A 27786-nucleotide genomic window follows, 5' to 3' on the forward strand; every position below is an offset into this window, starting at 1 on the left:
TGTTTTGTTTTTGTTTCTTTTACCACTCTAAATGTATCAGCCCATTGCCTTCTGGCCTCCACAGTTTCTTACTGAAAAATCTTATTGAGGGCTGAAAAATGTGGCTCAGTCGTAGAGCTCATGCTTAGCATGTAGGAGGCTCTGGGTTCGTTTTGTACCAAAAATACGAATATACAAATGTAAAATACATAAAATGTATATTGCTTTCACAATTCTCTTTCAACAGTTTATATGTCTCAGTGTGAATCTAAGTTCATCCTTCTGGGAGCTCAGTGAGCTTCCTGAATGGTTATATTCATCTTTCATCAAATTTGAGACGATCAGGGTCATTATTCCTTCAAATGCTGTCTTTCCCTATTTTCCTGTTGTTTTCTGGAGATTCCCACATCGCATCCATAGGCCTGCTTGATGGTGTCCCTCAGGTCTCTTAAACTCTTTTATTCAATCTTTTTTCCTTTTGTTACTCAGACTCAATAATTAACATTGTCCTATCTTCAAGTTCACTGATTCTTCTACATGCATAAATCTGCCTCTGAATACCTATAGTGAACTTTTAATTTCTGTTATTGTCCTTTTGAGCTTCATAATTTCTTTTTAGCTTCTCTTAGGCTTTCTCTGTATTAATATTTCCATTTTGTTCATATACTGTACTCGTTTTTCCCATGTCTTCTTTTGGTCCTTGTAACTTTTTTTTTTTTTTTTTTTGTGGTACTGGGGTTTGAATTCAGAGCCTACACCTTGAGCCACTCCACCAGCCCTTTTTTGTGATGGGTTTTTTCCAGATAGGGTCTCACAGACTATTTGCCCAGGCTGGCTTTGAACTCTGATCCTACTGATCTCTGCCTCCTGAGTAGCTAGGAATATAGGAGTGAGCCACCGTTGCTCGTCTTTCTTGAATATCTCTAAGACATTTGTTTTACAGTGTTTGCCCAGTAGACCCATCATAGGTCTTTTTTAGGAGTAACTGCTATTGGCTTATTTTTTTTTCCCCTCTGAATGGGCCATACTTTCCTGTTTCTCTGTATGTCTTGTGGCTAGTTTGTTGAAAACTGGATATTTGAATCCACTAATGTGGTAATCCTGCAAATCAGTTTCTCTCCATTCCTTGGGGTTTGGCTTTTTTTTTTGTTTGTTTTTGCTTTTGATTGCTATTGGCTCCTCTATGGCAAGGACTGGTCTGAAGTGTAAACTAAACATCTCAGATCTTTTCTGAGCCTGTGCATTCCCCTGGCACGCACAGTAATTTTTTTTTCTTTTCAGTTCTAGGTTTGAACTGAGGGCCTTGTGTGCTTGCTAAACACCCTTTTGCATCATGCCCCCAACCTTTTTTTTGCTATTTTTTCAAGGAGGGTCTTGAAGTTTTGGATGAGAGACTACAATTCTCCTACCTATAGCCTTCTTAGACTTGTACCACACCCAGCTTATTAATTGAGATGGGGGTCTCACTGCCTGGGCTGGGCTCTAACTGCAATTCTCCTGATTTCTGCCTCCTGAATAGCTGGGATTACTGGTGTGAACCACCGTGCGTGGCCTCACAATAACTTCTTAATTTCCCCTATGTATGTGGTTGCTTTGGATTGTTCTAGTCTTCAATGTCTGGCTCACAAAAGGGGAAAAAAAAGAGAAAAATGAAAGGGGGAAAAAAAGGAGACTGCTAGCCCTTTAAATTCCCCAGATATCACTGGTTGGGGGAGGGGGGGTTGCAACAAAGAGATGGGGGTGCAACAACAGTCACAGCCTTTTTGCACCTCTATGATCAGAAGCAAGTCATAATCAGACCACAGATTCCCCGACTTCTGGAGCACAGGGCTCTTTTTGTCTACCCCATGTCCAGCAAGCTGATCCAGGAACACAGGCACAGCGGCCTGCCATGAGGCTAATGGCTGGGGGACACACAGCTGCCATTGTGCTAAGAACTGAAACTGACCAATATTGGTGAAAATTAATTCTTGGGTAAATAGTGGTTAATTCCCCCAACAAGTACAAGACTTCAATAAACCAGTGTTCCCAAATAGTTGTAGCATACAGTTTCTGCCAATACAAATGTTGTCCAGGTGAGAAGACAGAATTCTGGTGTTTACCTGGTCTTCTCAGAATCCTCTTTTAAATCACTATTATTATTATTATTATTATTATTTCTTGATGTTGGGGATTGAGCTCAGGGCCCTAAGCTAATAAGCACATACTCTACCACCAAACTGTATCCCCAGCCCCTGAAATTATTTTTTAGTGGTACTGGGATTTGAACTCAGGGCCTCATGCTTGCCAGGCAGGCACTCTACCACTTGAGCCACTATGCCAGCCCTTTAAAATCTTTTATTCATGTCCTTTTACATTTGTATCATAAAGGCTCTTCCTGGGTCTCTCAAATCTTTTAAGACTGAATTCCACCAGCTATACCTGATCTCCTCAGATCAGTTCTGCCTTTGTTTGTTATATTTTGGTTTTTTTATTTTTGGAAATGAGGAAGCTTATTTATTTTGTCAGCACTGGGGTTTGACCTTAGAGTCTGATGACTGCTGGCAGGCACTTGAACACTTGAACCACTCCACCAGCACCCCCTGAAATTATTTAAGTGAACAAAGCTTATAGGCATTTATAAAGTCTTCTATGAATAGAATAACTATATGGATAAGGGGTCTGTGTGTGTGTGTGTGTACCTGGGCACACACGAAGGCTAAGTTAGAAGCAGCATTGGATTAAATAAAAAACCGTTGAAAATTGGGAACAGATGTCATGGAAGATGACGGGAAACTACAGGAATTGGTCTCTCCACCAAAACAACTATTCCAATGACAAGGACTGCTTGAAGCAACTACATTAGAAGTCTGGAGTATAATCACGTATTATAGCATCCAAGAAAGTGCTTAATGAAGAAAAAGGTTGATAAAGCTGGGCACCAGTGACTAACGTCTGTAATACTGGCTACTCAGGAGACAGAGATCAGGAGGATCACACTTCAAAGCCAGCCAGGGCAAACAGTTTCCAAGACCATATCTGGAAAAAACCCACCACCAAAAAAAGGGCTGGCAGAGTGGCTCAAGCAGTAAGAGTGCCTGCTGAGCAAGTGTGAGGCCCAGAGTTCAAACCCCACTACTGCCAGAAGAAAAAAAAAAAAAGGCTTGAAATTTTTAGTAAATTTCAGCATTTGGCATACCATCTATCACCCTCCAGCTCCTAGCCCAATGGCAGAGAGCTGTGGAGACAGTGACCCAAATTTCTTTTGCAACTTACTGGTGCTACAATGAGCAATAGGGGTATTGACCTTCAAAATTTGAGGTTACATTTTTTTGGGTGGATGGGGGGCTTGCTTTATTTTGATGCTGGGTTATATGGGTTTTTGCTTTCGGTGGTGCTGGTGGTAGGTTTTTGTTTTGTTTTGTTTTGTTTTGAGAGAGGGTCTCCCTGTATAGCCCAAGCTCATCTGGAACTCAAGATCCTTCTGCCTCAGTCTCCTGAACACTAGGCTTACAGGCATGCACCATAATATGTATCCTAAAAGTTGGGTTCTTTAAAAAGAACAACAACTCAGAGCTGGGGTTGCGAGCAGAGGTGGCAGCAAATGTGGCTTTCTGCAGTCATCAGGGTGGTACGGACCCTCGCCTAGGGGACTTATTTTTCCCTGGCTGCTTTTAATATTATGGGGGAAACTCAGACACCAAAGAAGAAAAACTTATAAAGAATTTCAGTGTAGATTTCTTTTTATTTACTCAGCTTGAGATTTGCCATACTTCAGTACCCAAAGGGTTTTAAAACTTTTTAACTGATCCAGATTCCAAGATGGCGGCTAGAGGGAGGAAGCAGAAAGCATGCCTCCTAAAGTGAAATCTTGGAGAGATGCTGGAGACACACCTTGCAGGCAAGGCCACCAAGAAGAGGCAAAATTTTGACCGCTCCACACCTCCAGCCCGTGCAGAGAATCTCCACTTCATGTTAAACGGAGAAACCAGGACAGGCCCGGGCCGCCAGTCGCCCGAACCCAGACGGCTCGGGAAGACGAGGACAAGGTGAACTAAGCGGTACACGGTATGTCCACAGACAACCCTAAGCCAGATAAGCATAGCCCCCTGGACAGACCGACCCCCATCCAGGGAAAAAAGAGAAACTGAGTAATAAGCAATAAGAACAATAAAGACAAGTAGCAAAGAGGATGGGGCGCCCTGAGTGCCCTGAATGGGAGGGAGGGGACTCTCTCCCAGAACGGTAAATACACAAACTGGGCCTGGCCAGAGAGGGCAGGAGCATTGGTGTGCACCCAGCAACCAGGAACAGGAAAGCCTGTGAGAGTGGTGGAGGGAGGAAAACTCCACAGGAGAGGGGGAAAGACCCACTTCCCACATGAGCTGTGAACAAACACCTCAGCGGGCAGGAGCAGCAGCACACGCCCAGCAAGCAGGAGCAGGAAAGCTTGTAAAAGCAGAGGTGGGAGGAAAACTCCACAGGAAGGGGAAAAGACCCACTTCCCATGTGAACTGTAAATAAATAAACACACAGGCCTGAGAAAGCGGGTGCAGTGTCACCTCCCCCAGTGTGCTTGGAACGGGGAAAGCTTGTAGCAGCGGCTGGTGCACAGGAGAACTCTGGGTAAACAAAGCCTGCTTGGGGGGGGGAGCAGTGAGTGAGTGCTAAGCTCACCTCAGAGAACTGCATAAATAACGCCGCCAGCAACAGCAGGCTGACAGCAGCAGGCAGGCAAGCCACATCCGCAGATAGCCATTCACAGACCTGTCTCCACACTTTTTTTTTTCTCTCTCTCCCTACCTTTGATGAGAAAACAACCGAACTACACCTGCATGCTGAAAAACTTACTGAAACTGTATTGCATTTGAACGTGGGACACTTTGTGGGTTTTTGTGTGTGTGTGTGTGTGTGTGTGTGTGTGTGTGTGTGTGCAGTTTTGTTCTACTTTATGTTTCCCCTTTGATGAACAACTACAGAACATCTTAGGCACTATCTCCAGGATTGGAGGCTGAGGGACGAACACCAAAATTATTAAGACTGAAACTTCATTGCATTTGAATTTGGAGGTTTTTTTTCTTTATTTTTTATTTTATTTTTATATGTATATATTTTTTCTTTCATTTACTTATTTTTTATTTTCATTATATCTTTATTCTTATTTTTTATTTTCAATCTTCTCTCTCTCGAATACCTTTTCAGCTTACAGTTGATTATACACTGTCTCTCCCTGTTTATATCTTTGAAACATTTTTTGTTTGTTTTGGTTTCTTTTCTACTTCATTGTTTTTCCCTTTTCCTTTAACTTCTTTGCTTTCCATCCACTCTCACCCTTCCATTCTAAATATCACTAGTGCTATTATTACAAGCCAGAAAATACTCAATTGCACACAGTACAAGGACAATAACACCACCAAGGGCAATGACGGGAAGACAGCAAAAACAGGGAAACCAGTTTACTCACAGCAAAATATTAGTACAGGAACCAGAGGAGAACGAAGAAAACAGATACTCAGATCCAGACTCCAACAAAATGAAGATAAACTATGCCAAAGAACCCAATGAAGCCCACAAGAATAATTTAAAAGAAGACATACTACAGGTACTCAATGAGAATTTTATAGAGATGAGACTAGATAGGGTCAACCAAAATGTACAGGAGACACTCAAGAAATTCCAAGACAACAAAAATAGAGAATTTGAAAAAGCAAAAGAAGAAATAAAGGAGACCATAGAAGCACTGTATAAACACCAAAGTGAAACAGAGAACACGATGAATAAACAGATAAATGAACTCAGGACAAAAATAGACAACATTAAAGAAGAAACGACCCAGGATATTGAAAACCTCAGAAAAAAAAACGAAACAGAATTGCAAAACAAAATGGAAGGCCAATCCAGCAGAATAGAACAAACAGAAGACAGAATCTCAGAACACGAACATGAACTAGTAACTAAAGCAAAAACCGAAGAACTATTAATTAAACAACTCAAGACCTGTGAAAAGAAAATGGAAGAACTCACTGACTCCATCAAAAGACCAAACTTGAGAACCATGGGCATTGAAGAAGGAGAAGAGGTACAAGCAAAGGGAATGTGTAATATATTCAACAAAATAATAACAGAAAATTTCCTAAATCTACAGAAAGATATTCTCATACAGATGCAAGAGGCCTCCGGAACACCCAACAGACCAGATCAAAATAGAACTATCCCACAACATATCATCATTAAAACAAGTTCAGAAACTAGGGAAAGAATACTGAAGGCTGTAAGAGAGAAAAAACAAATAACATACAAAGGTAAACCCATCAAAATCACAGCAGACTTCTCAACAGAAACATTAAAAGCAAGAAGAGCATGGGGTGAGATCTTCCAGGCACTGAATGAAAATAACTTCAACCCCATTATAATCTACCCAGCAAAACTATCATTCAAAATAGATGGAGCAATAAAAGTCTTCCATGATAAGCAGAAACTAAAACAATATGTGACCACAAAGCCACCACTACAAAAGATTCTTCAAGGGATTCTGCACACAGAAAGTGAAACCCAACTTAACCATGAAAGGACAGGCAGCACCAAACCACAGGAAAAGAAAAAGCAAGAAAGTAGAGAGTAACCTCAACTTAGGTACACCCATTCAAACCTTCAAACAACTAAGACAACTAAATGACAGGAATCATGACATACCTATCAGTACTAACACTTAACGTTAATGGACTTAATTCACCCATTAAAAGGCACTGCTTGACGAAATGGATTAAAAAGGAAGATTCAACAATTTGTTGCTTACAGGAGACCCACCTCACCAACAGAAATAAGCATAGGCTTAGGATGAAAGGCTGGAAGAAGATTTACCAAGCCAATGGCCCCTGAAAACAGGCAGGAGTAGCAATACTTATCTCTGACAAAGTAGACTTCAAACCTACATTGATCAAACGAGATAAAGAAGGACATTCCATACTAATAAAAGGGGAAATAGACCAAAAGGAAATAATAATTATCAACCTGTATGCACCCAATGTCAATGCACCCAATTTCATCAAACATACCCTGAAAGACCTAAAAGCATATATTAATTCTAACACAGTGGTTGTGGGAGACTTTAACACCCCATTATCATTAATAGATAGGTCATCCAAAAAAAAATCAATAAAGAAATCCAAGATCTAAAATATACAATAGATCAAATGGACCTACTTGATGTCTACAGAACATTTCATCCAACTTCTACACAATATATATTCGTCTCAGCAGCCCATGGAACCTTCTCCAAAATAGATCATATCCTAGGGCACAAAGCAAGCCTCAGCAAATATAAGAAAATAGAAATTATACCATGCATACTATCTGATCACAATGCAATAAAACTAGAACTCAACAACAAAAGTAAAGACAAAAACCATGCAAACAGCTGGAAACGGAATAACTCATTACTTAATGAACAATGGGTCATTGATGAAATAAAAGAGGAAATTAAAAAGCTTCTGGAAGTCAATGAAAATGAAAACACAACCTACCGGAACCTATGGGACACAGCAAAGGCAGTCCTGAGAGGAAAGTTTATAGCCATGAGTGCATATTTTAAAAAGACTGAAAGATAATCAATGACCTAATGATACATCTCAAACTCCTAGAAAAATATGAACAAGCAAATCTCAAAACAAACAGAAGGAGTGAAATAATAAGAGCTGAAATCAATGAAATAGAAACCAAAAAACCATACAAAGAATTAATGAAACAAAAAGTTGGTTCTTTGAAAAAATAAACAAGATCGATAGACCCCTGGGAAACCTGACTAAAATGAGGAGAGAAACAGGAATGCAAAAGGGAAGATAACAACAAACACCCTGGAAGTCTAGGAAATCATCAGAGACTACTTTGAGAACCTATATTCAAATAAATTTGAAAATCTTAAAGAAATCGACAGATTTCTACATACATATGATCATCCAAAACTGAGGAAATTAATCACCTGACTAGATCTATAACACAAAATGAAATTGAAGCAGCAATCAAGAGTCTCCCCAAAAAGAAAAGTCCAGGACCTGATGGATTCTCTGCTGAATTCTATCAGACCTCTAAAGAAGAACTGACACCAACCCTCCTTAAACTGTTCCACGAAATAGAAAGGGAAGGAAAACTGCCGAACATATTTTATGAAGCCAGTATTACACTTATCCCAAAACCAGGCAAAGACACCTCCAAACAGGAGAACTATAGGCCAAATTCCTTAATGAACATTGATGCAAAAATCCTCAACAAAATAATGGCAAACCAAATTCAACAACACATCAAAAAGATTATTCACCATGACCAAGTAGGCTTCATCCCAGGAATGCAGGGGTGGTTCAACATACGAAAATCAATAAATGTAATAAACCACATTAACAGAAGCAAAGAAAAAAACCACTTGATCATCTCAATAGATGCAGAAAAAACCTTTGATAAGATCCAACACCATTTCATGATAAAAGTGCAAAGAAAACTAGGAATAGAAGGAAAGTATCTCAACATTATAAAAGCTATATATGACAAACCTACAGCCAGCATTATACTTAACGGAGAAAAACTGAAACCATTCCCTCTAAAATCAGGAACTACACAAGGATGCCCATTATCTCCACTCTTATTCAACATAGTACTGGAATTCCTAGCCAGAGCACTTAGGCAAGAAGAAGGAATAAAAGGAATACAAATAGGTAAAGAAACTGTCAAAATATCCCTATTTGCAGACGACTTGATCCTATATCATAAAAACCCAAAAAACTCTACTCAGAAGCTTCTAGACATCATCAATAGCTATAGCGAGGAAGCAGGATATAAAATCAACATAGAAAAATCATTAGCACTTCTATACACTAATAATGAACAAACTGAAAAAGAATATATGAAAACAATTCCATTTACAATAGCCTCAAAAAAAAAAAAATCAAATACCTAGGTGTAAACCTAACAAAGGATGTGAACAACCTCTCCAAGGAAAACTATAAACTTCTGAAGAAAGAGATTGAGGAAGACTATAGAAAGTGGAGAGATCTCCCATGCTCATAGATTGGTAGAATCAACATAGTAAAAATGTCTATACTCCCAAAAGTAACCTACTTGTTTAATGCAATTCCCATCAAAATTCCAATGACATTCATTAAAGAGATTGAAAAATCTACCATTAAACTTATATGGAAACACAAGAGGCCCGAATAGCCAAGGCAATACTCAGTCAAAAGAACAATGCAGGAGGTATCACGATACCCGACTTCAAACTATATTACAAAGCAATAACAATAAAAACAGCATGGTACTGGCACAAAAACAGACATTAAGACCAGTGGAACAGAATAGAGGACCCAGATATGAAGCCACACAACTATAACCAACTTGTCTTTGACAAACAAGCTAAAAATATACAATGGAGAAAAGACAGCCTCTTCAACAAAAACTGCTGGAAAACTGGTTAGCAGTCTGCAAAAATCTGAAACTGGATCCATGTATAAACTCAAAATGGATCAAGGATCTTAACATCAGACCACAAACTCTAAAGTTGATACAGGAAAGAGTAGGAAATACTCTGGAATTAATAGGTATAGGTAAGAACTTTCTCAATGGAACCCCAGCAGCACAGCAACTAAGAGATAGCATAGATAAATGGGACTTCATAAAACTAAAAAGCTTCTGCTCATCAAAAGAAATGGTCTCTAAACTGAAGAGAACACCCACAGAGTGGGAGAAAATATTTGCCAGCTACACATCAGACAAAGGACTGATAACCAGAATATATGGGGAACTTAAAAAACTAAATTCTCCCAAAACTAATGAACTGATAAAGAAATGGGCAAGTGAACTAAACAGAACTTTCTCAGGAGAAGAAATTCAAATGGCCAAAAAACACATGAAAAAATGCTCACCATCTCTAGCAATAAAGGAAATGCAAATTAAAACCACACTAAGATTCCACCTCACCCCTGTTAGAATAGCCATCATTAGCAACACCACCACCAACAGGTGTTGGCGAGGATGTGGGGAAAAAGGAACCCTCTTACACTGTTAGTGGGAATGTAAACTAGTACAACCACTCCAGGAAAAAAACTTGGAGGCTATTTAAAAAGCTAAATATTGATCTACCATTTGATCCAGCAATACCACTGTTGGGGATATACCCAAAAGACTGTGACACAGGTTACTCCAGAGGCACCTGCACACCATGTTTATTACAGCACTATTCACAATAGCCAAGTTATGGAAACAGCCAAGATGCCCTACTACTGACGAATGTATCAAGAAAATGTGGTATATACACAATGGAATTTTATACAGCCATGAAGAAGAATGAAATGTTATCATTCGCTGGTAAATGGATGGAATTGGAGAACATCATTCTGAGTGAGGCTAGCCTGGCCCAAAAGACCAAAAATTGTATGTTCTCCCTCATATGGGGACATTAGATCAAGGGCAAACACAACAAGGGGATTGGACTTTGAGCACATGATAAAAGTGAGAGCACACAAGGGAGGGGTGAGGATAGGTAAGACACCTATAAAATTAGCTAGCGTTTGTTGCCCTCAACGCAGAGAAACTAAAGCAGATACCTTAAAAGCAACTGAGGCCAATAGGAGAAGGGGACCAGGAAGTAGAGAAAAGGTTAGATCAAAAAGAATTAACCTAGAAGGTAACACATATGCACAGGAAATTAATGTGAGTCAACTCCCTGTATAGCTATCCTTATCTCAACTAGCAAAAACCCTTGTTCCTTCCTATTATTGCTTATACTCTCTCTTTGACAAAATTAGAGATAAAGGCAAAATAGTTTGTGCCGGGTATGGGGGGGAGGGAGGGGGCGGAGTGGGTTGTTTGGGAGGGGGTGGGGGCAGGGGGGAGGAATGACCCAAGCATTGTATGCACATATGAATATTAAAACAATAAAAATTAAAAAAAAAAAAAGGTCAACAAGTTTGCTGGGCTCTGGTGGCTCACACCTGTAATCCTACCTACTCAGGAGACAGATTAGGAGGATCACAGTTCAAAGCCAGCCAGGGCAAATAGCTTGTGAGACCCTCTCTAAAAAAAAAAAAAAACCATCACAAAAAAGGGCTGATGGAGTGGCTCAAGGTGTAGTCCCTGAGTTCAAATCCCACCACAAAAAAAAAAATTTTAAGAAGTTTTACAAACTCTTAGCTAAAATGACTAGAAAAAAAAGATGCAAATAAAATCAGAAATAAAACTGGGTGGTACTACTATTGCTCTTATGGTAAGAATCGATTCTAAGAGAATACTGTGAACAACTATACACCAGCATATTAGATAACTGAAATGAAACAAAAGCCTAAAAATAAAGTACCAAAACTGACTCAAGATGATACAAATCTCAACAACCTATAGCAAATGGAAGAGTGAATCAATAATCAAAAACCTAACAAAGGAAAGTCCAGGACCAGAGAGCTTCAATGGTGAATTTAAACATTTAAAGAATTAACACAATTCTATTCACACTCCTTCCAAAATCAGAGAAGGGAATATTTCCTCATATTCTATAAGGCTAGCCATTACCCAGACACACGAAAATCATAAGCAACCAAAGAAAAATAGATAAAATGAACCTCATAAAAATTTTGTACATCAAAGGACATTACAAGAGCATGCAAGACAACCTAAAGAAAGAATACATTTGCTCCTAGCATTTGGGAGGCTAAGGCAGGAGGATTGCCAGTTTGAGACCAGACTGGGCTACATAGTGAGACCCTGTCTCAAAGAAACAAAAACAAAACAAAAAGAATGTATTTGCGAACCATATACCTGATAAGGGTCTGGCAAAGAGACTATAAGAACTCTTACAACTCAACAGCAAAAACAATGACAACCTGGGCAGGAGGTGCAGGTCAATGGTAGAGTGTTTGTTTAACATGCATGAGGTCATAAGGTCATAGGATTGATCCCAGCACCATGGGAGGAAAAATAATAACTGGGCAAAGGTCTTTAGAATAGACTTCTCAAAAAAAAAAAAAAAGAAGAATAGAGACATCTCCAGTAATATACACAAATAACTAAGAAGCACATGAAAAGATATTCAACATGACTGGCCATTAAAAAACGTATATTAAAACCCAATGAGATATTACTTCCCACCCAGCTGGGTGGCTCTAATGATTTTTTTTTAATGGAACAAAGGTTCCATAAAAGTAACAAGTGTTGGTAAGGATGTGGAGAAACAAGAACCCTAAACAATACTGTAAGTAATGTAAAATGGTTTAGCTCTGAAAAACAGCTGAGTGGTTCTTCGAAAGGTTAAACATAGACTTGCCAAATTACCAAAAATTCCAAGATATCTATCTATAGATAGATATCTACCCAAAGAAATGAAAATATATTATATATACCCAAAAGAAATCACGTCTTGTAAACAAATGGTTTACAAATATTTTATGGTCATTTCCTTTAAATAAACATGGTATAGTTTAGATCTATAATTCCCCCAAAGATCCCTGTGTTAAAGGCTTAGGCCCCAGCTTGACACTTACGGGAGGTGATGGAAACATTAAGAGGTAGGGCCTAGTGAGAGGTTTTCTGGTCACTGGAGGCAATCTTTGAAGGGGATATTGTCACCCCAGACCCTTCTTTCTATTTCACTTCCTGGCCATCAGGTGAACATTTTTTTCCCTGCTACCTGCTGCCTCAACAAAGGCCCAAAAGCAACGGAGCCAATTGATCATGAACTGAAACCTCCAAAACTGTGAGTCAAAATAACCCTTTTCTCTATATAAGTTGATTACCTCAGGTATCTCTTACAATGGTTTGAAGATGTCTAAGATAAAATATAAAGCCGTATCAGCATTATTCATAGACAAAAGGTAACAACCTGTTATGACTATGACATGTCTCCCACAGGCTCCTGTAGTGAATTGTTTGGTCCCTAGCAGGTGGCACTGTTTTAGGAGGTCATGGAAACTTTAAGAGGAAGGCCTACATCAGTGGGGCTGTGCCCCTGAGGTTACACCAGGCTCCCAGTCCCTCTCTGCTTCCTGTCTACCATTAGGTGAACAGGCAAATAGATGGAGAGACCCTATTTTGAAAATACCCAACACAAAAAATGAGCTGGTGGAGTGGCTCAAGTAGTAGAGTGCCTGCTTAGCAAGTGTAAGACCCTGAGTTGAAACTCCAGAACCGTTTAAAAAAAAAAAAGAAAGAAATACTGAAGTAGTGATACATGTACAACATGAACCTTGAAAACATTATACTAGAACTGGAAGTGTGGCTCAAGCAGTACTATGCTAAGTGACAGAGGTGAGACACAAAAAAACACATACTATATGATCCCACTTACTGGAAATATGTAGAATAAGTAAATCCACAGAGATAGAACAGATTTGTAGTTACTAGGGACAGAACAGAGGAGGAGAAATGCAGAGCAATTGCTTGAAATGCATAGGGTTTTCTTTAAGAGTGATGAAAACCTTTTAGAACTAATAAGGTGGTAGTTGTACAACACTATCATCATACTACATGCCATTAAATTGTTCATTTTAAAATGGTTCATTTTATCAGTTGAGCATGGTGGTACACACCTGTAATCCCAGCACTCAGGAGGCTGAGGTGGGGCGCGGGTGGCTCATGCCTGGAATCTAGCTATTCAGGAGTCAGAGATCAGGAGGACCAAAATTCAAAGCCAATCCAGGCAAATAGTTCAAGAGACCCTATCTTGAAGAAATGCTTCACAAAAAAGGGTTGGTGGAGTGGCTCAAGGTGTAGATCCTGAGTTCAAGCCCCAGTACCGGAAAAAAAAAAAAAAAGCGTTAAAGGGTTGCTTTTATTTTACCTCAACTTTTAAAAAATGGAAAAGAAAAAGTTTTAAACATAAAACTTAAACTCTTTAAGACTTTTACAACAGCTCTGAAATACAATTCACATAGCATACAATTCATTTGAATTGTACAACTCAATTGTCTTTAGTCAGAGTAGAGCAATCTTCACCAGAAACAATTTTAGAACATTTGCATCACTCCAAAAAGAAACTCCATGTCCAGAGCAGTCAGTCACTTCCCATTTCCTCTTCCCCCCACAGCTCTAGTGAACCCACTAATCCACTTTCTCTATAGATTTGGACATGACATAGAAATGGACATCATTTGTTATATATATGGTCTTTTGTGATTGCTCAGCATGTTCTTAAGGAAATTACTTTTACCAGAAGTTTGTGCTATGCATAAAAATGTAAGAGAAAAACGTTAAGGGGAATATTAAAGGATCACTTATTAAAAAAAAAAAAGACAAGTGTATAATACATGAAAAAAAGGTGAAAAAAAGCAAATAAATACTGCTGTACTCTCAAGAAAACTTAACGTGATGTTTGAATACTGTTGGGAAAAGTTTGATGCTGGAAAAAAAAAATCTCTAAATGTGTGAATATGCCATTCCGGTGTCTGTGGAGACCACACAAGGTTATGATTTGGAAAGCCCTCTTAACTGTAAGGTCACATGGTAGGGAAGCATGCAGCAGTACACACAGTCGATGATCAAAAGTTTGTAGATAATGTTATGATGTTGACTACTTTTACAAGTAGAGTGATATTTAATTACTTCCATCCTAAACTTGGATAACAAACAAAGTCAAGTTTTTTGCTGAGGTAAATCTTGATACGAACAGCACAAAACGTCAAATATTATGTCTAATGCGGATGCGAAAGGTCAGGGCCAGGGCACTCACTTCCAAATGAACAGATTAATCTCTCTGTTTATGGTCCAACAGGCCTAGTTAAAACTAAGCTACATTTCTCAAGACTAGGAGCACTGCATAACCAAACACAAATTCCCCCCAAAATTCACAAAAATACTTATATAGAGAGCTTATTATTTTAACTGTAAGCAAAGATGCTAAAGTGTTAAGTTCTAACTCACAATTTTCCTTCAGTCCACCGTGAATTAGGCAGGATAAAGAAGGGAACTCTCACAGGATTTTATCACAAGAATGAAAAATTTGCCCACTTTCCCCATAAAAGGCAACTTTCCCCTACAAACATATAACTCCAATTAAAGTATTAAGTTCTAAAGTTCCTGACTCACTTATTTAGACGAAGTCTTATACTGCATTAGAAAACCTAATTACAGTCCACCTAACACTTCCACACGTCCATAAATGGGGGAATGAAGTAACCAATGCATGCCAGTAAGTGACACAAAAAGTAATGCTGCTTTCAAATGATACTTTTAATCTATTATCAGCAACGAGCTTGATACATGAAGGTCTAGAAGCATCTAAAAGTTCTCTTTGTCACTTTTTCATTTCACAGCCAATGTTTCAGAAATCAGAAGCCCTCGAGGTAATTGAAGCCTTAGAGCAGGCTACTGATAAGACTCCACTGTGTGGACTTACTTCTTCAGCAAGAGCTCCCGTTTCTTCCAATATTCATCATCAAGCCAAAGTTCCCAACTCCCCAATTTCCTAGACATCCCTCACCTGCTCACACAAATCCAAACGTACCCACCCATACCATCAGTCTCCAAGTCTCCCACACTGGCACAACAGCCTCTCAACGTACATCTGGTTGCTAATCAAGAGCCATTCTTCCTTGTCCCACCAGCCTTGCACAGACCACACTGTCTACAATTTTTTTCCATTTCTTGCACAACACTCAATACTCCAACAAAAAAGTCCCTTTCCCCTAATTGCAGACAGCTTTTTAAACTCTATACCCACCCACTCCCCACCCAGTTTTTCTTAATGCTGCCTTAACTATTCAGAGGTAGGGTCTGGGAAAATCTCACTCACCTCATGCTATAGGCACCAGCACCCAGTTCCTGGCCGATCCCGGACAGGCTAGCATCAAAATCCTGCACCAGCCCGGACTCAATCACTTCATCGGCCAGAGGCAGCTTCAGAGCCCAGGCCATCCTGGCTCCTTTCTGGCCCCCAAGAGACACCGTTTCTTGTACAAAGGCGCTGAGCTTAATTCCACCCCACAGGGGCAAGACTACAACCCAAATCACACGCGCAGTGCCCAACCCCGAGTCTGACCCGCACTGGTTGCACCCTCGCTGCCGGGTACCCGGGTTTCTAGAAACCCCTCTTGCTCAGCCCTCTGGAGCGCGAGGCTCTGTTTCCTCAACTATTCCTGACTTCCCCGAGGCGACCCTGACTCCCGCACTCCCACGCTTGAGGCTATCCCCTGGAGCTCGCCGTTGGCCGCTCACTGCCTTCCAGGTAAACCAACAGCAGCGACAACCAGCCAGCCCCGTGCGCGGATTTTGTACCTTTACCCTTGCCCCCTTCTACTCGAAGCCCCCTCCCCTCCCCTCCCGGGACCCGCTCTTTCCCCTCCAGGCCTCGCTTCCGGTCAGTACCAAAAGCACTTCCGGTCACCCCTTCTCAGCCCTACGGCTCTTCGAATCAAATCCAGGTTTCTGTTGAATCGTCTCCCCGCCCTCTGCAGCCCCTCACGGCCAGGAAACATGAACCGAGAAAGTCCACTACAGGGTCGAGACTCGCCTGGCTCCTCCACCGCCCGCCGCCCCAGCCCCAACCAATCATGACGCCCTCTTCCTTCGCCGTCCCGAAAACATGACATCATCCCGACGCTAGCCAATGAAAATGAGACTTCATTGGCCTCCGCAGCGATGATAGGCTGGCTACTGTAGGCCTCCCCACTCCCGGAGATAGGCTGGGTGTTCTCGGGGCGTCCTGAGTCTGGATTTAGAGCGTCTTGTTGCCGCTACTTGAGTTATGGTGTCTCCTGTGTATCAAGTCCACACCATAAGGCTTAACGAGGAGTCCTTCTAGCTGAACCTACTCCCACCCCTGGCGGGGCTTCGTTTCTTCGACGTTCCCTATACGCGCACGTTTATTCATGCTCCTGTCTTCTTAAACCCACCTCTCCGGAAATCGAGACCCTGCTTAAGATCCACTTCCCTTGATACTCATTTTATCCTCCGCCTTCTCCCTAATGCACAGGGAAGCATGAGGTTGGTAAAAACTATCGTTGCTTTTTTAAAGGTTGTGGTGGAGTGTTAGGACTTAAAAGATCTGAAGATCAAAGTTGGGGCTGGCGTCCTCACTTACTAGATTGGAGACATCAGAATAGTCGGTTAAACTCACTGAGATTTTTAGTTTCCTCGGTTGTAAATAGAGATAAATATACCTGCCTCTACCTCTCTCCTTTGGGAATTAATTTTGGCCATTGTTTATTAAGCACCAACTATATGTCAGGAGCATCATTATTTTATCAGTAGTCCTCAAAACAATCTTGTAATTAGAATTCTAAAGGTAAATATAACGATCCTCATTTTTCCAATAAGATGTAGGCTAAGGGCATCCTAAACTGGCATTTTTCACTCACCGAATTGCCTATGCGAAAGTACTGGTTCATTACTGTATTCCATCACTGAATATTTTTACAATCTGTCTTGAATTGTATTTTTGTATATAACTGCCTCTCTCACTAGACAGTGATCTCCTAAAGAATAAGAAATAGGCTGGGCTTAGTGGTACACGCCTGTAATTACAGCATCTAGGAGGCTGAGGCAGGAGATCATGAGTTCAAGGACAACCTGAGCTGCATGGCAATTTGAGCTACAAATAAAATAAATAAATAAATAAATAAATAAAAGGAGAGGCTCAGCCTTTCTGAGACCCCTCCCATAAGGGCTGGAGCCTTTTTTTCTCTTTTCCTCTCTGCTTAAAAAATCTCTGCTGCTTATGCTCAAAAAAAAGAATAGGGTTTTTTCAGCCTTGTGTATAAATATCTCCTACTTAGTTCCTGCATTCAATAGGACTATTTAAAATGCTTATTGAGGGAGGATATAAGGAAAGGGTATAGGAGGGTGAATATGGTGGAAATATTACGTACATATTATGTAAATGGAAAAGACCTGTTGAAACTATTCCAGGAATGAATAGAGGAGAAATAAAGGAGAATGATGGAGGGGGTGAATTCAACTATGATATCTTGTAAGAACTTTTGTAAATGTCATAATGTACCCCCAGTACAACAATAATAAAAAATGCCCATTGAATTGAAAAAGGACTAAGAGAATGAGGAAAGAGATTGGCATGAAGTTGGCAACAAGGGGGCAGTTTCAGCCATAGGTTTCTTTATGGGGGCACTAGGTTGAAGCCCATCTTCTTCCTTTAAGCCCTGAGATCCAAGTCTCAGGGACATTCGTTGTCTCTCTAATCCACTTTTCTTCCCTGGTACCAATTTTATCTCCAAATGTGTGCCTGTCAGTAAAAGAATGAGTTCTGGGCTCAGACACCAAAAGAGAAATGCCACATGGAGATCTGAAGGCTCAAAAATCCTTTGTAATCCAGCAGTGTATCCAGAATATCTTAAAACATCTATTAGGTAGAGCCAGGCCTTGTTTGAACAATAGCTCCATAACTAGCTGCATAATCTTGGGCAAGTAACGCTCATCTCTGAGCATCAGCATTTTAACCCATAAATTAGTGAAATTATGCCTCCTTCTAAAGTTGTTGTACAAATTAAATAAGGTGCCAGAAATACCACAAAATAAGTAATGATTCAATTAATGCTATTTCCAGTTTTGTTTTGTTTGCAGTACTGGGGTTTTACCTACACATAAAGCCACTCCACCAGCCCTTTTTTGTGATGGGTTCTTTTGAGATAGGGTCTCTCCAACTATTTTGCCTGGGCTGGCTTTGAACCATGATCCTCCTGATCTCTCGCTTCAAACTGCAATCTTCCTGATCTCTGTAATCCTGAGTATCTAAAATTACAGGTGTGAGCCACTGGTGCTCAGCAATTATTATTGACAAAAGGTGTGCTGTAGCACTCACCTACCTCTTGAGGACTTGTGCTCCCTGGGTCAGCATCCTCCCTTCTCACTCAATTGCTCAGGTCAGTCAGTATTGCTGAGTTTCTAGGTCAATCCCTGGCATTTTCCTGGAAGAAACCAGGACCCAGCAGGCTTTTCTGAGGACTGACCATCCATCTAGCCTTCACTTTTACCGTCTTCCATCTTCCCACAGCCCACCCAAGGAGCCTCAAGGCCCACTCATCTTTTCTGAAGGACCCTGAAATTGAAAGGAAATGAAATCAGAAGTTTTCATACCCATGCAATTCTAAGAAACTTCAGGTTCTCCTCCTCCCTTGACTCTAGTCCAGAAACCAACCCATATCTCCTCTAGTTCATAAAGAATGAGACTCTCCCACCAAAACCATCCACAGAGCAATGAACTTCCCAGGCCTGGGAATAAAAACAGCAGCCCTTCCACAAACCTACCTCCCTTCCTTTAAAACCTTTCTGGGGCTACTGCCAGGAACCACACTCAACTGGTTGGAGCCAGAGATATCAGCTCCTGCGGGGAGCTGCTGGCTCTGGCTCTATTTGTTCAGATTCCATTCACTCCCACATTTCACAGTCCAAACCTGACATAGCTACACAATATCTGCCCCTGCTCTCTCCCAGTAGCCTGAAGTCTGGGGCTCAGCTCTCATTATTTTCTTGATGGCAGTGGAGGAAAGGAACTCAGTTATCCATCTGACAGTTATCAAGCACTTATCATGTGCCCCTGACCTGTGTGCTGAGTCACAGCCCAGCCCAATGTGGATAGTTAATATCAGCGTTGTGGGATCTATGCTGGGGTAAGTGCTGGCTTCTATTTGATATTTTGCCCCAGTATTTCAGAGTATTGTAAAGCTCCTCTGGTGTCCAAGCCTTGTGTCAGAGTCTTGAACATTGTGGCTGGATGATGGTATGACATCTAGAACCCAGCACAGGGTCTGGCACAGAATGTTGGTTGGGTGGAATCAAAGGGGAAGCTTTGCTCTTGCCAGTTGATTGTGCAACCTAGACCTCATCAATACCAGGAAGGTGGGGGGTGAGGGCACTGCAAGCAAGATGGTAGGAACCCTATGCCTAGGAGGTAGATAAGATGGGAGAGAGACCCTTGTGACAGCTACACTCTTCCCAGCTCTAAACTCAGGTGACAGGCCTGCCTCTAACACTTTCAGGCCTGGAGAAGAATACAAATGAAGATCCACTTATCATATAGCTACATTTTTATTAAAAAAAAAAAAGAGAGAGAGAAGGGCTGGAAATGTGGCTCAAGTGGCATAGCACCTACCTAGCAAGCATAAAGCCCTGAATTCAAACACCAGTGGTACCAAAAAAAGAAAAAAACCCAAAAAACAAAAACGAGCTGGGCACTGGTGACTCACACCTGTAATCAGCAAAATGGACTGGAGAATATCTGCTTTGCAAGCACAAAGTCCAAAGTTCAAATTTCAGGCCCACAAAAAAACAAAATGAAACGAACAAACCATATAGAGCTTGAACATGGTTCAAGTGGTAGATGCCCTGAGTTCAAACCTCAAAACAAAGAACTGTATAAATTAAGCTAACTATTAATGTTATAGTCTTCTATATACCTAGGTTAAGTCATGAGGGTACAGCCCTTGAGACCAGGATCAGATCCCTTAAAAAAGAGGCCTGTGAGAGAGCTCAGTTGCCTTTCCAGCACATGGGGTAACCATGTAAAGACATCCATCTAGCTGGGCACTGGTGGCTCATGCCTGTAATCCTAGCTACTCAGGAGGCAAAGATCAGGAGAATCAAGGTTCGAAGCCAGCCCGAAGAAATAGTTCACGAGACTCTATCTCAACAACAAAAAAAATCACAAAAAAGGGCTAGTGGAGTGGCTCAAGGTGTAGGTCCTGAGTTCAAACCCCAGCAAACAAAAAAAGAAAAACAAAAAGATGTCTACCTGTAGGGAAGAGGGCCCTCACCAGACACCTGATCTGCTGGTTCCCTGCTTGTGCAACTGTTAGCAGTAAATTTCTCTTGTTTATAAGCTACCTAGCCTAAAGTATTTTGTTTTAGCAGCCCAAAGGTAGCCACTTCTTAGACCTGCAAGTGTGCATACCATCAACATAGCCTGTCTTGGGACTCAGAGAAGCAGGGTCTAAGAGTGGGCTTGAAATAGGCTACCCTGCTAGTAGTCTAGAAGAAAGGGCATACCCTCTTGGCCCTGAAGGTTAGTCTTGGTCCAGGCCTACAAGGAGAAAGGGAATATCCTCTTGACCCTGCAAGCACTCAGCCCTACAGGGAGGGTTGTAACTGGAGGGCCTGAGCAGAGTGGTTCCCTTATATTCTACCTTGAGAGATGACCAAGAAACAGGCAGACCAGTACAAAAGAAAAAAATACTGTTTATTCCACACAACTACGTCAAGTGCTTCTCCCCTGTTCTCCCTTCCCCATCCTTCCCTCCAGCCTTCAGGAGACATAGCCTGGTACTCCAGCACCTGGCCTAAGTGGCAAGAAAAGAATCTGGGCACGGGAAGGTGATTGGATTTCCAAGAACACAAAACATCAGACTTTCTCATTCCATACTCATGTGTTCTTAATTCTGTGACCAAATTCTTCCTGGACTTTGCCTGGATAAAATTCCATGGTTAGAGCAGGGTCAAAGGCCCCAGCTGATTCAGCAGGCCATAGAAAGTTTTGGTCTGTTCTCACTTAAAACAAGCAAACCATATAGTTAAACCACTTTTGCCCATTCTCCTGTCTTTCCATAACAAAGGAGCCACTGAGTGCTGGCTTAAGTGCACAAAGATATTTTCAAAATAAAACTTATATCAATTCCCTTCAGAGCCTGATGCTGCCAAAAACAAAAATGGCCTCAGGTGAGTGGGCCAGGCTCCAGCTACTTTCTAGGAGTTGTATGGGGGAGCAAGGGCAGAGATCATAGGCCAGTGAGCTCAGCTTTGGGTCCATTTCAGGCACACCTTGCACCCCTCTGCCTATGAATATTCCAGGCCTTGGGATTGTTCCTCTGAAAGACCAATCCATCTTTCCAGTAGGTGAGGAAACAGTTTAGTTCTAGCCCAGCCTTGCGAAGACAGATTAAGACCAGGGAGGGGCTGAGAAAGTGTGACCAAGCCTAATTTAGACCAAGTGGTGCATGATTTTTTTTTCCTGCCATGCCACAGGACAGATGGTGTCTTCTTGCATGTCCACACCCTGTATTATATGCTACTCTCAGGACACCAGCTGTGACCCATTTGTCTCCCAAAAAAAGAAAGCACTGCTGAGTGCAGGTGTTGAGCATGAAAACTTGCATCTCTAATTTACTAAAGTGTGAGTCACCAAGTCCTTGACAAACTCTGGTACTGTAGCCATTCCTGCTGAAAACTTGTGCATGACACCCCTCCCAAGTGAGTGCCTCAGGCCACAGAGGGAGATTGATAACCGGAACCTAGAGTATGGAGTCTCCCCTCACTGGCAGGTTTGGTTGCTCTCAATGCAGTGTGTGTGTGTGTGTGTTGGTTCAGCAACCTCCTCTCACTGCAAGACACTGGTATTACAAGGCCTGGGAAAGACCAGCAATAAGCAGGAAAGGAAACACAGCACCAAAGGAACCAGAGAAAGCCAGGGTGGCTCTGCACCAGTGACCAACAGAGTGATGCCTGATGGTCACTCCCTCAGAGTAGATCACTTGAGGTACACTGGGGTCAGCTGCTAGAGACTAGCCTCTGTTAGGATAAAAGTAGTGAAGAGAGGGTGGTTGACCACTGGGACAGTATGCAGTGCAAATCTGCTCATCCAAGCAAATTTCTTAGTTATCTCTTGAGATCCTAAAGTTGCATACTGAGTTTTTTAATTATTTGCAGTGCTCAGGATCAAACTCAGGGCCTTGCACATGCTAGGTAAGCACTCTACCCCTGAGTTACATCCCAGTCCACATACTTCATTTAAAGGGCTGTCCAGCCGCAGTGAGGCTGGAAAAACTCACTTAACAGCTTAGATGAGATGCCATTCCCCACCCCCCATGGCTACCCCTCCTAGAGGGGTATCCTGCTCTGGGGCATTCTTGACTCAGAGGAGCACTGAGAAGGATTGCTTACACACGTGGTCAAAGTGAGATTTATCCAATACCCAAGGCTTAAAGTTACAAAGAAAATCAGAGTTAAGTTGGCTTCTACAAGAGGCCTCCCTGGGCTGCCATCAGCTCTTTCTGGCTGTTATCATTTCCCCCAGTGTCTTGCTTTCTGATTAGAAGTCCTCGGTACTAGTTGGGGTGGGTATAGGGGTAGGGGAAGAGAGAAAATCAATATTCCTGTCCTTACTTTTCTCCAGAGCTGCCTGGTTACTTGGGAAGTGTGACTTTTTTTTCCCCCCAACACACACTTTTTGTGGGTGGATGGCCATCAACAGAGATTAGGTTAAAACCTGGGAGAATGGCCTTATTTACTCAATTCTAGGCCTGTAGCAGAGGACTCCAGGACAGGTAGAGTTTACTGGTGTTTCCTTCCAACATGGAATGCAAAAGGAAAGGTTCTGCTTTAATGCAGTCTCCTCCACCAAAGGAACCAGGAAAAGGAGCTCACATGGTCTGGCCCCAGAACTTTAGGAGTCTTCTGGCCTTGAGGTAAAGGCAGAACCTGAGTCTGACCTTCTGAGCAGCACATCACACTTCTTAAAATTTTATCTCCTGGGTCCTTTCAGATACTCAGTGTGTGCCTGTACGCCAAGTGGGGAAGGACAGTGAGAGGCTGGATAAGTTGCCATGTCTGTCAGAATAACAGGACCAAAGGAGAGGAGTGAGTAGAAAGAGAATACCATCAAAAGCAAAAGCTAATGGCCAGTGGTCCCCAGGAGCTGTACAGCCCTGCCCCAGAGATGGGACATTTCTGGTTCTCAACCAGAATTTACTTTTCAGAAACCATATGATCAAAGTGCTTCTCTAAGAGATACCACAAATCCCTCTGACATGCCCAGCCCCGAGCCTAGGGCTCCCATGCAGGCTGCCCTTTTGGCCTCCCCAGGATGTGAGAAACGTGGGGGAGAAGAGGGAGGTCTTGACACACATGCACACGGTAGAGTCTCACGACCTAGGGCATGGCTGCACGTGGTATTGTCGCAGTACTGGCGACAACTGGGAGCCAAGGGAAGAGTACTAAGTGCTGGAGCACAGGGCTGGGGGCTGAGCCCTAAGGGATCTGAAAGACGTTCAGCTTGCTGGTGTTCTTGAGTGTCTGGCGCCGATTGCAAAACCAGACCCGCACCACCTCACGGTCATAGTTGAGCTCCTTAGCAATCTCAGTGATCTCCTGGCCTGTGGGCAGCGGGTTTTTCTCAAAGTAGGCATTGAGAGCCTCTATGGCCTGTGGGGTGAAGGAGGTGCGCCGTTTGCGTTTCTTGGAGGGCTCACCTCCCACAAACTCCATTAGGTTCTGCTGGCCTTCCTGATTCCGGAGTTCGGCCTCATTCAGCCATTTCTCCAGCACCGGCTTCAGCTTCTGGGCACTCTTGGGTGTGATGTCCAGTTTCTCAAACCTGTAAGCCACAGAAGCTCAGGAAGGGACAGAAAATGTGTCTCGGTCTCTTCAGCACACCCTACACCTGTACATCTGGGTAGATGTCCTCAGGGGCTGCTCCTCTCAGGACTGGTGAGACTCTACCTAGTGTCCCCTCACCACCTCCACAACCACCCTTCTGGCTCGGCCAAGTCCAGACTCCTCAGACTCTCCAGTATCCCAGTTCCTAACAGGGACATCATGACTAGGACCTCAGCAGAGCAGTGACAATAGTGCCCTAGACAACAGGTCCAGAATGTTTACACTCAAAGACTAAAGTCCTTTGAGGAGTCATCCTAAGTAGCCTCCAGAGGTCACCAGTGTCATCTTCCTTCCACTGCACTGTCATAGAGGCATCAATAACAAGTTGGGCTGCTCCTTCCAGCTGAGCCTGCTGGCAATGCACTCCATTTGTCATTTAGTCTTATCTATGGAGTTGGCAGCAGACGAAACCGTTCAGCCATCAATGAGCCAATGAACTTACTCTTGTTTGAAACTCTCGCTCTCCCTCCTCTGGTTCTGACATGGAAGTCAATTTGTAAACTGCACACAGAAAACCAAGTTCTGTTACTCTACTTACACCTTATATGAGGGGAAGGTGTAGTGTGACAGGTACAGTACAGTTGAAGGCCAAGACAGCTCTGAAGTTCCTATTTTTGTGATTAATTTTATAAGCTAGGATTCCTGAATGGATTTGGGTCTGGGTTCCCCTAAAAGGACCATATAAATACTCAGAATTAGAGGATAAACTTCAGCAGGCTCTAGAAAGGCTGGGTGAGTCTTTGGCTACTCCAGCTGTTCACATCCACCCTTAGGCCAGGCTTCCTTGTCTGGAAAGAGGCAGAAGCAAGGGATCATATGGAAAGGGGCTGGATACCCTGGTCCTGGTGAGTGCCAAATGGCAGCAGGCACTGAGAAGGCCCTGACCTTGCCCAGGGCCACCTTACTCACCGGCAGATGGCTGACTGGCTGTAGGCTGGACCTTCTGTTGCAGTCAGAGCCTGGCCCACCTGAGTCTGTGTAAGGCCCAGGGAAAGCCGCCGGATCTTAAAGTTCTTGGCAAACTCCCGGATCTCTTCTAAGTTGATCCCATCCTCATCCAGACTTGGAGTATGTGGTTCTAGGCCAGGAGGGACCAGGGATGAGTGTGTACGATACGAATCATCACTGCTTATCTGACCCCTTGGTCTGAACTGGTGCAGGTGAGGACACCTAGCAAAAGGCTCCTACACCCTAATACCCTCATAACCCTTTCCCCCACAAGACAACAAGACTTACGGGAAAGGGCCCTGGACCAACCTATTCCGGCTAAGCCCTATTTTCACGTTCTTCCAGCTCTAACTACTGACCCTCCCTGAGGCTCCCTAGTCCTGCGCAAGCACACAGTTGGCCATCCACATTCCTCAAATACTGGGTGATAAACCATAGCAGAAACAGTCAATGACTTGGCCTCTCTGAGAAGCAGCCAGCCAGCCAGCTGAGCTGCTTCCACTATCATACACCCAGAATCCAGCTCAACTAGAATAGGAATAAGAAAGCCAACCCTGTCACTATGGGCCTCTGCACTTCCCTTTTGGACTCTGCAAGTGGGATTTTGGGGTCTCTACATTGCCTAGGATGGTCTTGAACTCCTAGGCTGAAGTGATTCTCCTGCCTCAGCCTCTGGAGTAGCTAGGACTACAGGTGCATGCCTGGCACTCTGGCTCCAGGAAGTTTAGTAAGGAAAGCAACATTTGAGGGGTTGGGGTGCCCACATTCCACATTCCTCTTCCAGGAGCCACTTACTGGACACCAACTGGCTGACCGTAGGGGTCTCTGAGCAGGTGATTGGGATAGGAGCAGAGGCAGATGGCTTGACTGCTGGGGCTGGACTAGCGATGACCACAGCAGGCTGGGGACCCGCTGGTGTGGGCTGGATGGGCTGCACCTATGAGAAAAGAGATAAGCCTCTGTTGCCCACTACCCAACTCAGGGGGTTGGGACCCTGGGTAGATGAAAGGCAGGACAGAGATACACATGAAATCCTCACTTACCCACCACACTCTCACTTGTGCCCTACCAAAAAAGCAAGACTAGAAGTTGCTTATAACACCTCCCCCATGATAATGACCTCCTAAATGAGAACAACAATGATCCACCAAACTGTAGCCACCTGTGACCCAGGTAGAAGACAGGCTGAGAAAGGTTCAGTGAACTTGGTCAAAGTCTCAACAAGTGCTCATCCTAGTGATAACTCTCATATCTCTGCCCTCAAGGGAGAAACTTAAACCTTATTTTATTGCCTCCCAGGTCTCAAAAATCCATAAGCAGGGAACCTGTAGATAAGTTCTGGAACCTCCCTACAATGAAAGATAGTGTTCCTAGCTACTTGGAAGACTGATATCGGGAGGATCACAGTTCGAGGCCAGCCACGGGAAACAGTTTATAAGACTTCATCTCCAAAATAACCATAGCAAAATGAACTAGAGGTATGGCTCGAGCAGTAGAGCACCTGCTTTGTAAGCACAAAGCCCTGAGTTCAAACCACAGTCCCACCAAAAAAGAAAGAAAGAAAGAAAAATAATAATTAAGTAGGGCTGGGGAATGTGACCTAGGGGCAGAGTGCTTGCCCAGCATGCAGGAGACCCTAGGTTCAAACTCTGGCACTGTGCAAAAAAAACTCTTAACTACTCTGAATCACGGTGCTAAGAGAAAAAAAAAAAGTAAGGTGGACTGGGCAAATACTTCAAGAGACCCTATCCTAACCTATCCCGAAAAAAACCATTACAAGAAAGAGCTGGCAGGGTTGCTCAAGTGGGAAGAGCACTTGCCTAGCAGGGATGAAGCTCTTAGTTCAAACTCCAGTGCTGCCAAAAAAAAAAAAAAGGTGAAAACGGTGGTTATGGAATAATGCCTTTAAAAATACATATGAATTTCCATGAAAAAAAAAATCTTGAGGCATATAAAGTAAGCTGTCAACAGAAATCATCTTTAGGGGTGAAATTAAAAGGGATTTTTCTTTTTTTTGGTTGGGTTAGGGACCAACCTCATGGCCTCATGCATGGTAGGTATGCATTCTGCTACTGAGCTACATCCCCAGCACAAGGAATTTTTACTTTTTATATGACACAAACTACTGGAATTTGATAAAAATCATATATCTTATTTATAATCAGAAGAAACTATAAATATATGAAGTTAGTATTGCTAATATGATTTTTAAAAAAGCTTTCCAGGAAATGCAGGTGTCTCCAGGATGTCCTATTCCCTAGATTCGACCTTGTGCTGGTCATCAGATCTGTTCCTTCTTTGTCACTAGGGCCTGTGCCTAAGATCAGAGTTCCTTGTCTCACTAGAACTGCTTAGACTGCCTCATGACAGGTGGCAAGGATTCAAGTCTCACAACAGCCCCATTCTTTGACCTACCTATAAGAAAGGGATTTTTAAAAACACACATGTGATCTGCCATTTCTGTGTTAAAATCCTTCAGCAGCTTCCCATTACCCAATAATAGTAATAATGGTAAGAACTTCCATTATTCAAGAG

At 42.6% G+C, this 27786-nt stretch overlaps 2 protein-coding genes across 17 annotated transcripts in view; both read right to left on the reverse strand.

The window, feature by feature from the left end:
* Tfcp2 (transcription factor CP2) overlaps nt 1-18907 on the reverse strand; it is a 70518-nt gene extending 51611 nt beyond the window's left edge. For 4 of the 9 annotated variants that reach the window (XR_012450839.1, XM_074083387.1, XM_074083384.1 and 1 more), the window contains exon 1: nt 16291-16532. Coding sequence is in view for 7 of the 9 variants with exons in the window: in XM_074083387.1 (XP_073939488.1) it covers nt 16291-16517 (227 nt within the window). In the remaining 2 variants the exon portion in view is untranslated. Of the gene's footprint in view, nt 1-13517; nt 13705-15718; nt 16236-16290; nt 16533-18743 lie in introns of those variants that run through there. The other 5 variants (XM_074083385.1, XM_074083390.1, XM_074083388.1 and 2 more) reach the window with 5 other exon arrangements.
* Nucleotides 18908-19167: 260 nt separating this feature from the next.
* The window catches only part of Pou6f1 (POU class 6 homeobox 1), a 28035-nt gene continuing 19416 nt past the window's right edge, over nt 19168-27786 (reverse strand). For all 8 annotated transcript variants that reach the window (XM_074083377.1, XM_074083375.1, XM_074083373.1 and 5 more), the window contains 3 exons: nt 26047-26188; nt 25213-25381; nt 19168-24241 (listed from right to left, as the gene is read on the reverse strand). In XM_074083377.1, the coding sequence (XP_073939478.1) occupies nt 23896-24241; nt 25213-25381; nt 26047-26188 (657 nt within the window). In that variant the 3' untranslated portion in view covers nt 19168-23895. The remainder of the gene's footprint in view (nt 24242-25212; nt 25382-26046; nt 26189-27786) is intronic.

This window comes from Castor canadensis, chromosome 8 (genome assembly GCF_047511655.1).
Source record: "Castor canadensis chromosome 8, mCasCan1.hap1v2, whole genome shotgun sequence".
In the NCBI taxonomy this organism is placed as follows: Eukaryota; Metazoa; Chordata; class Mammalia; order Rodentia; family Castoridae; genus Castor; species Castor canadensis.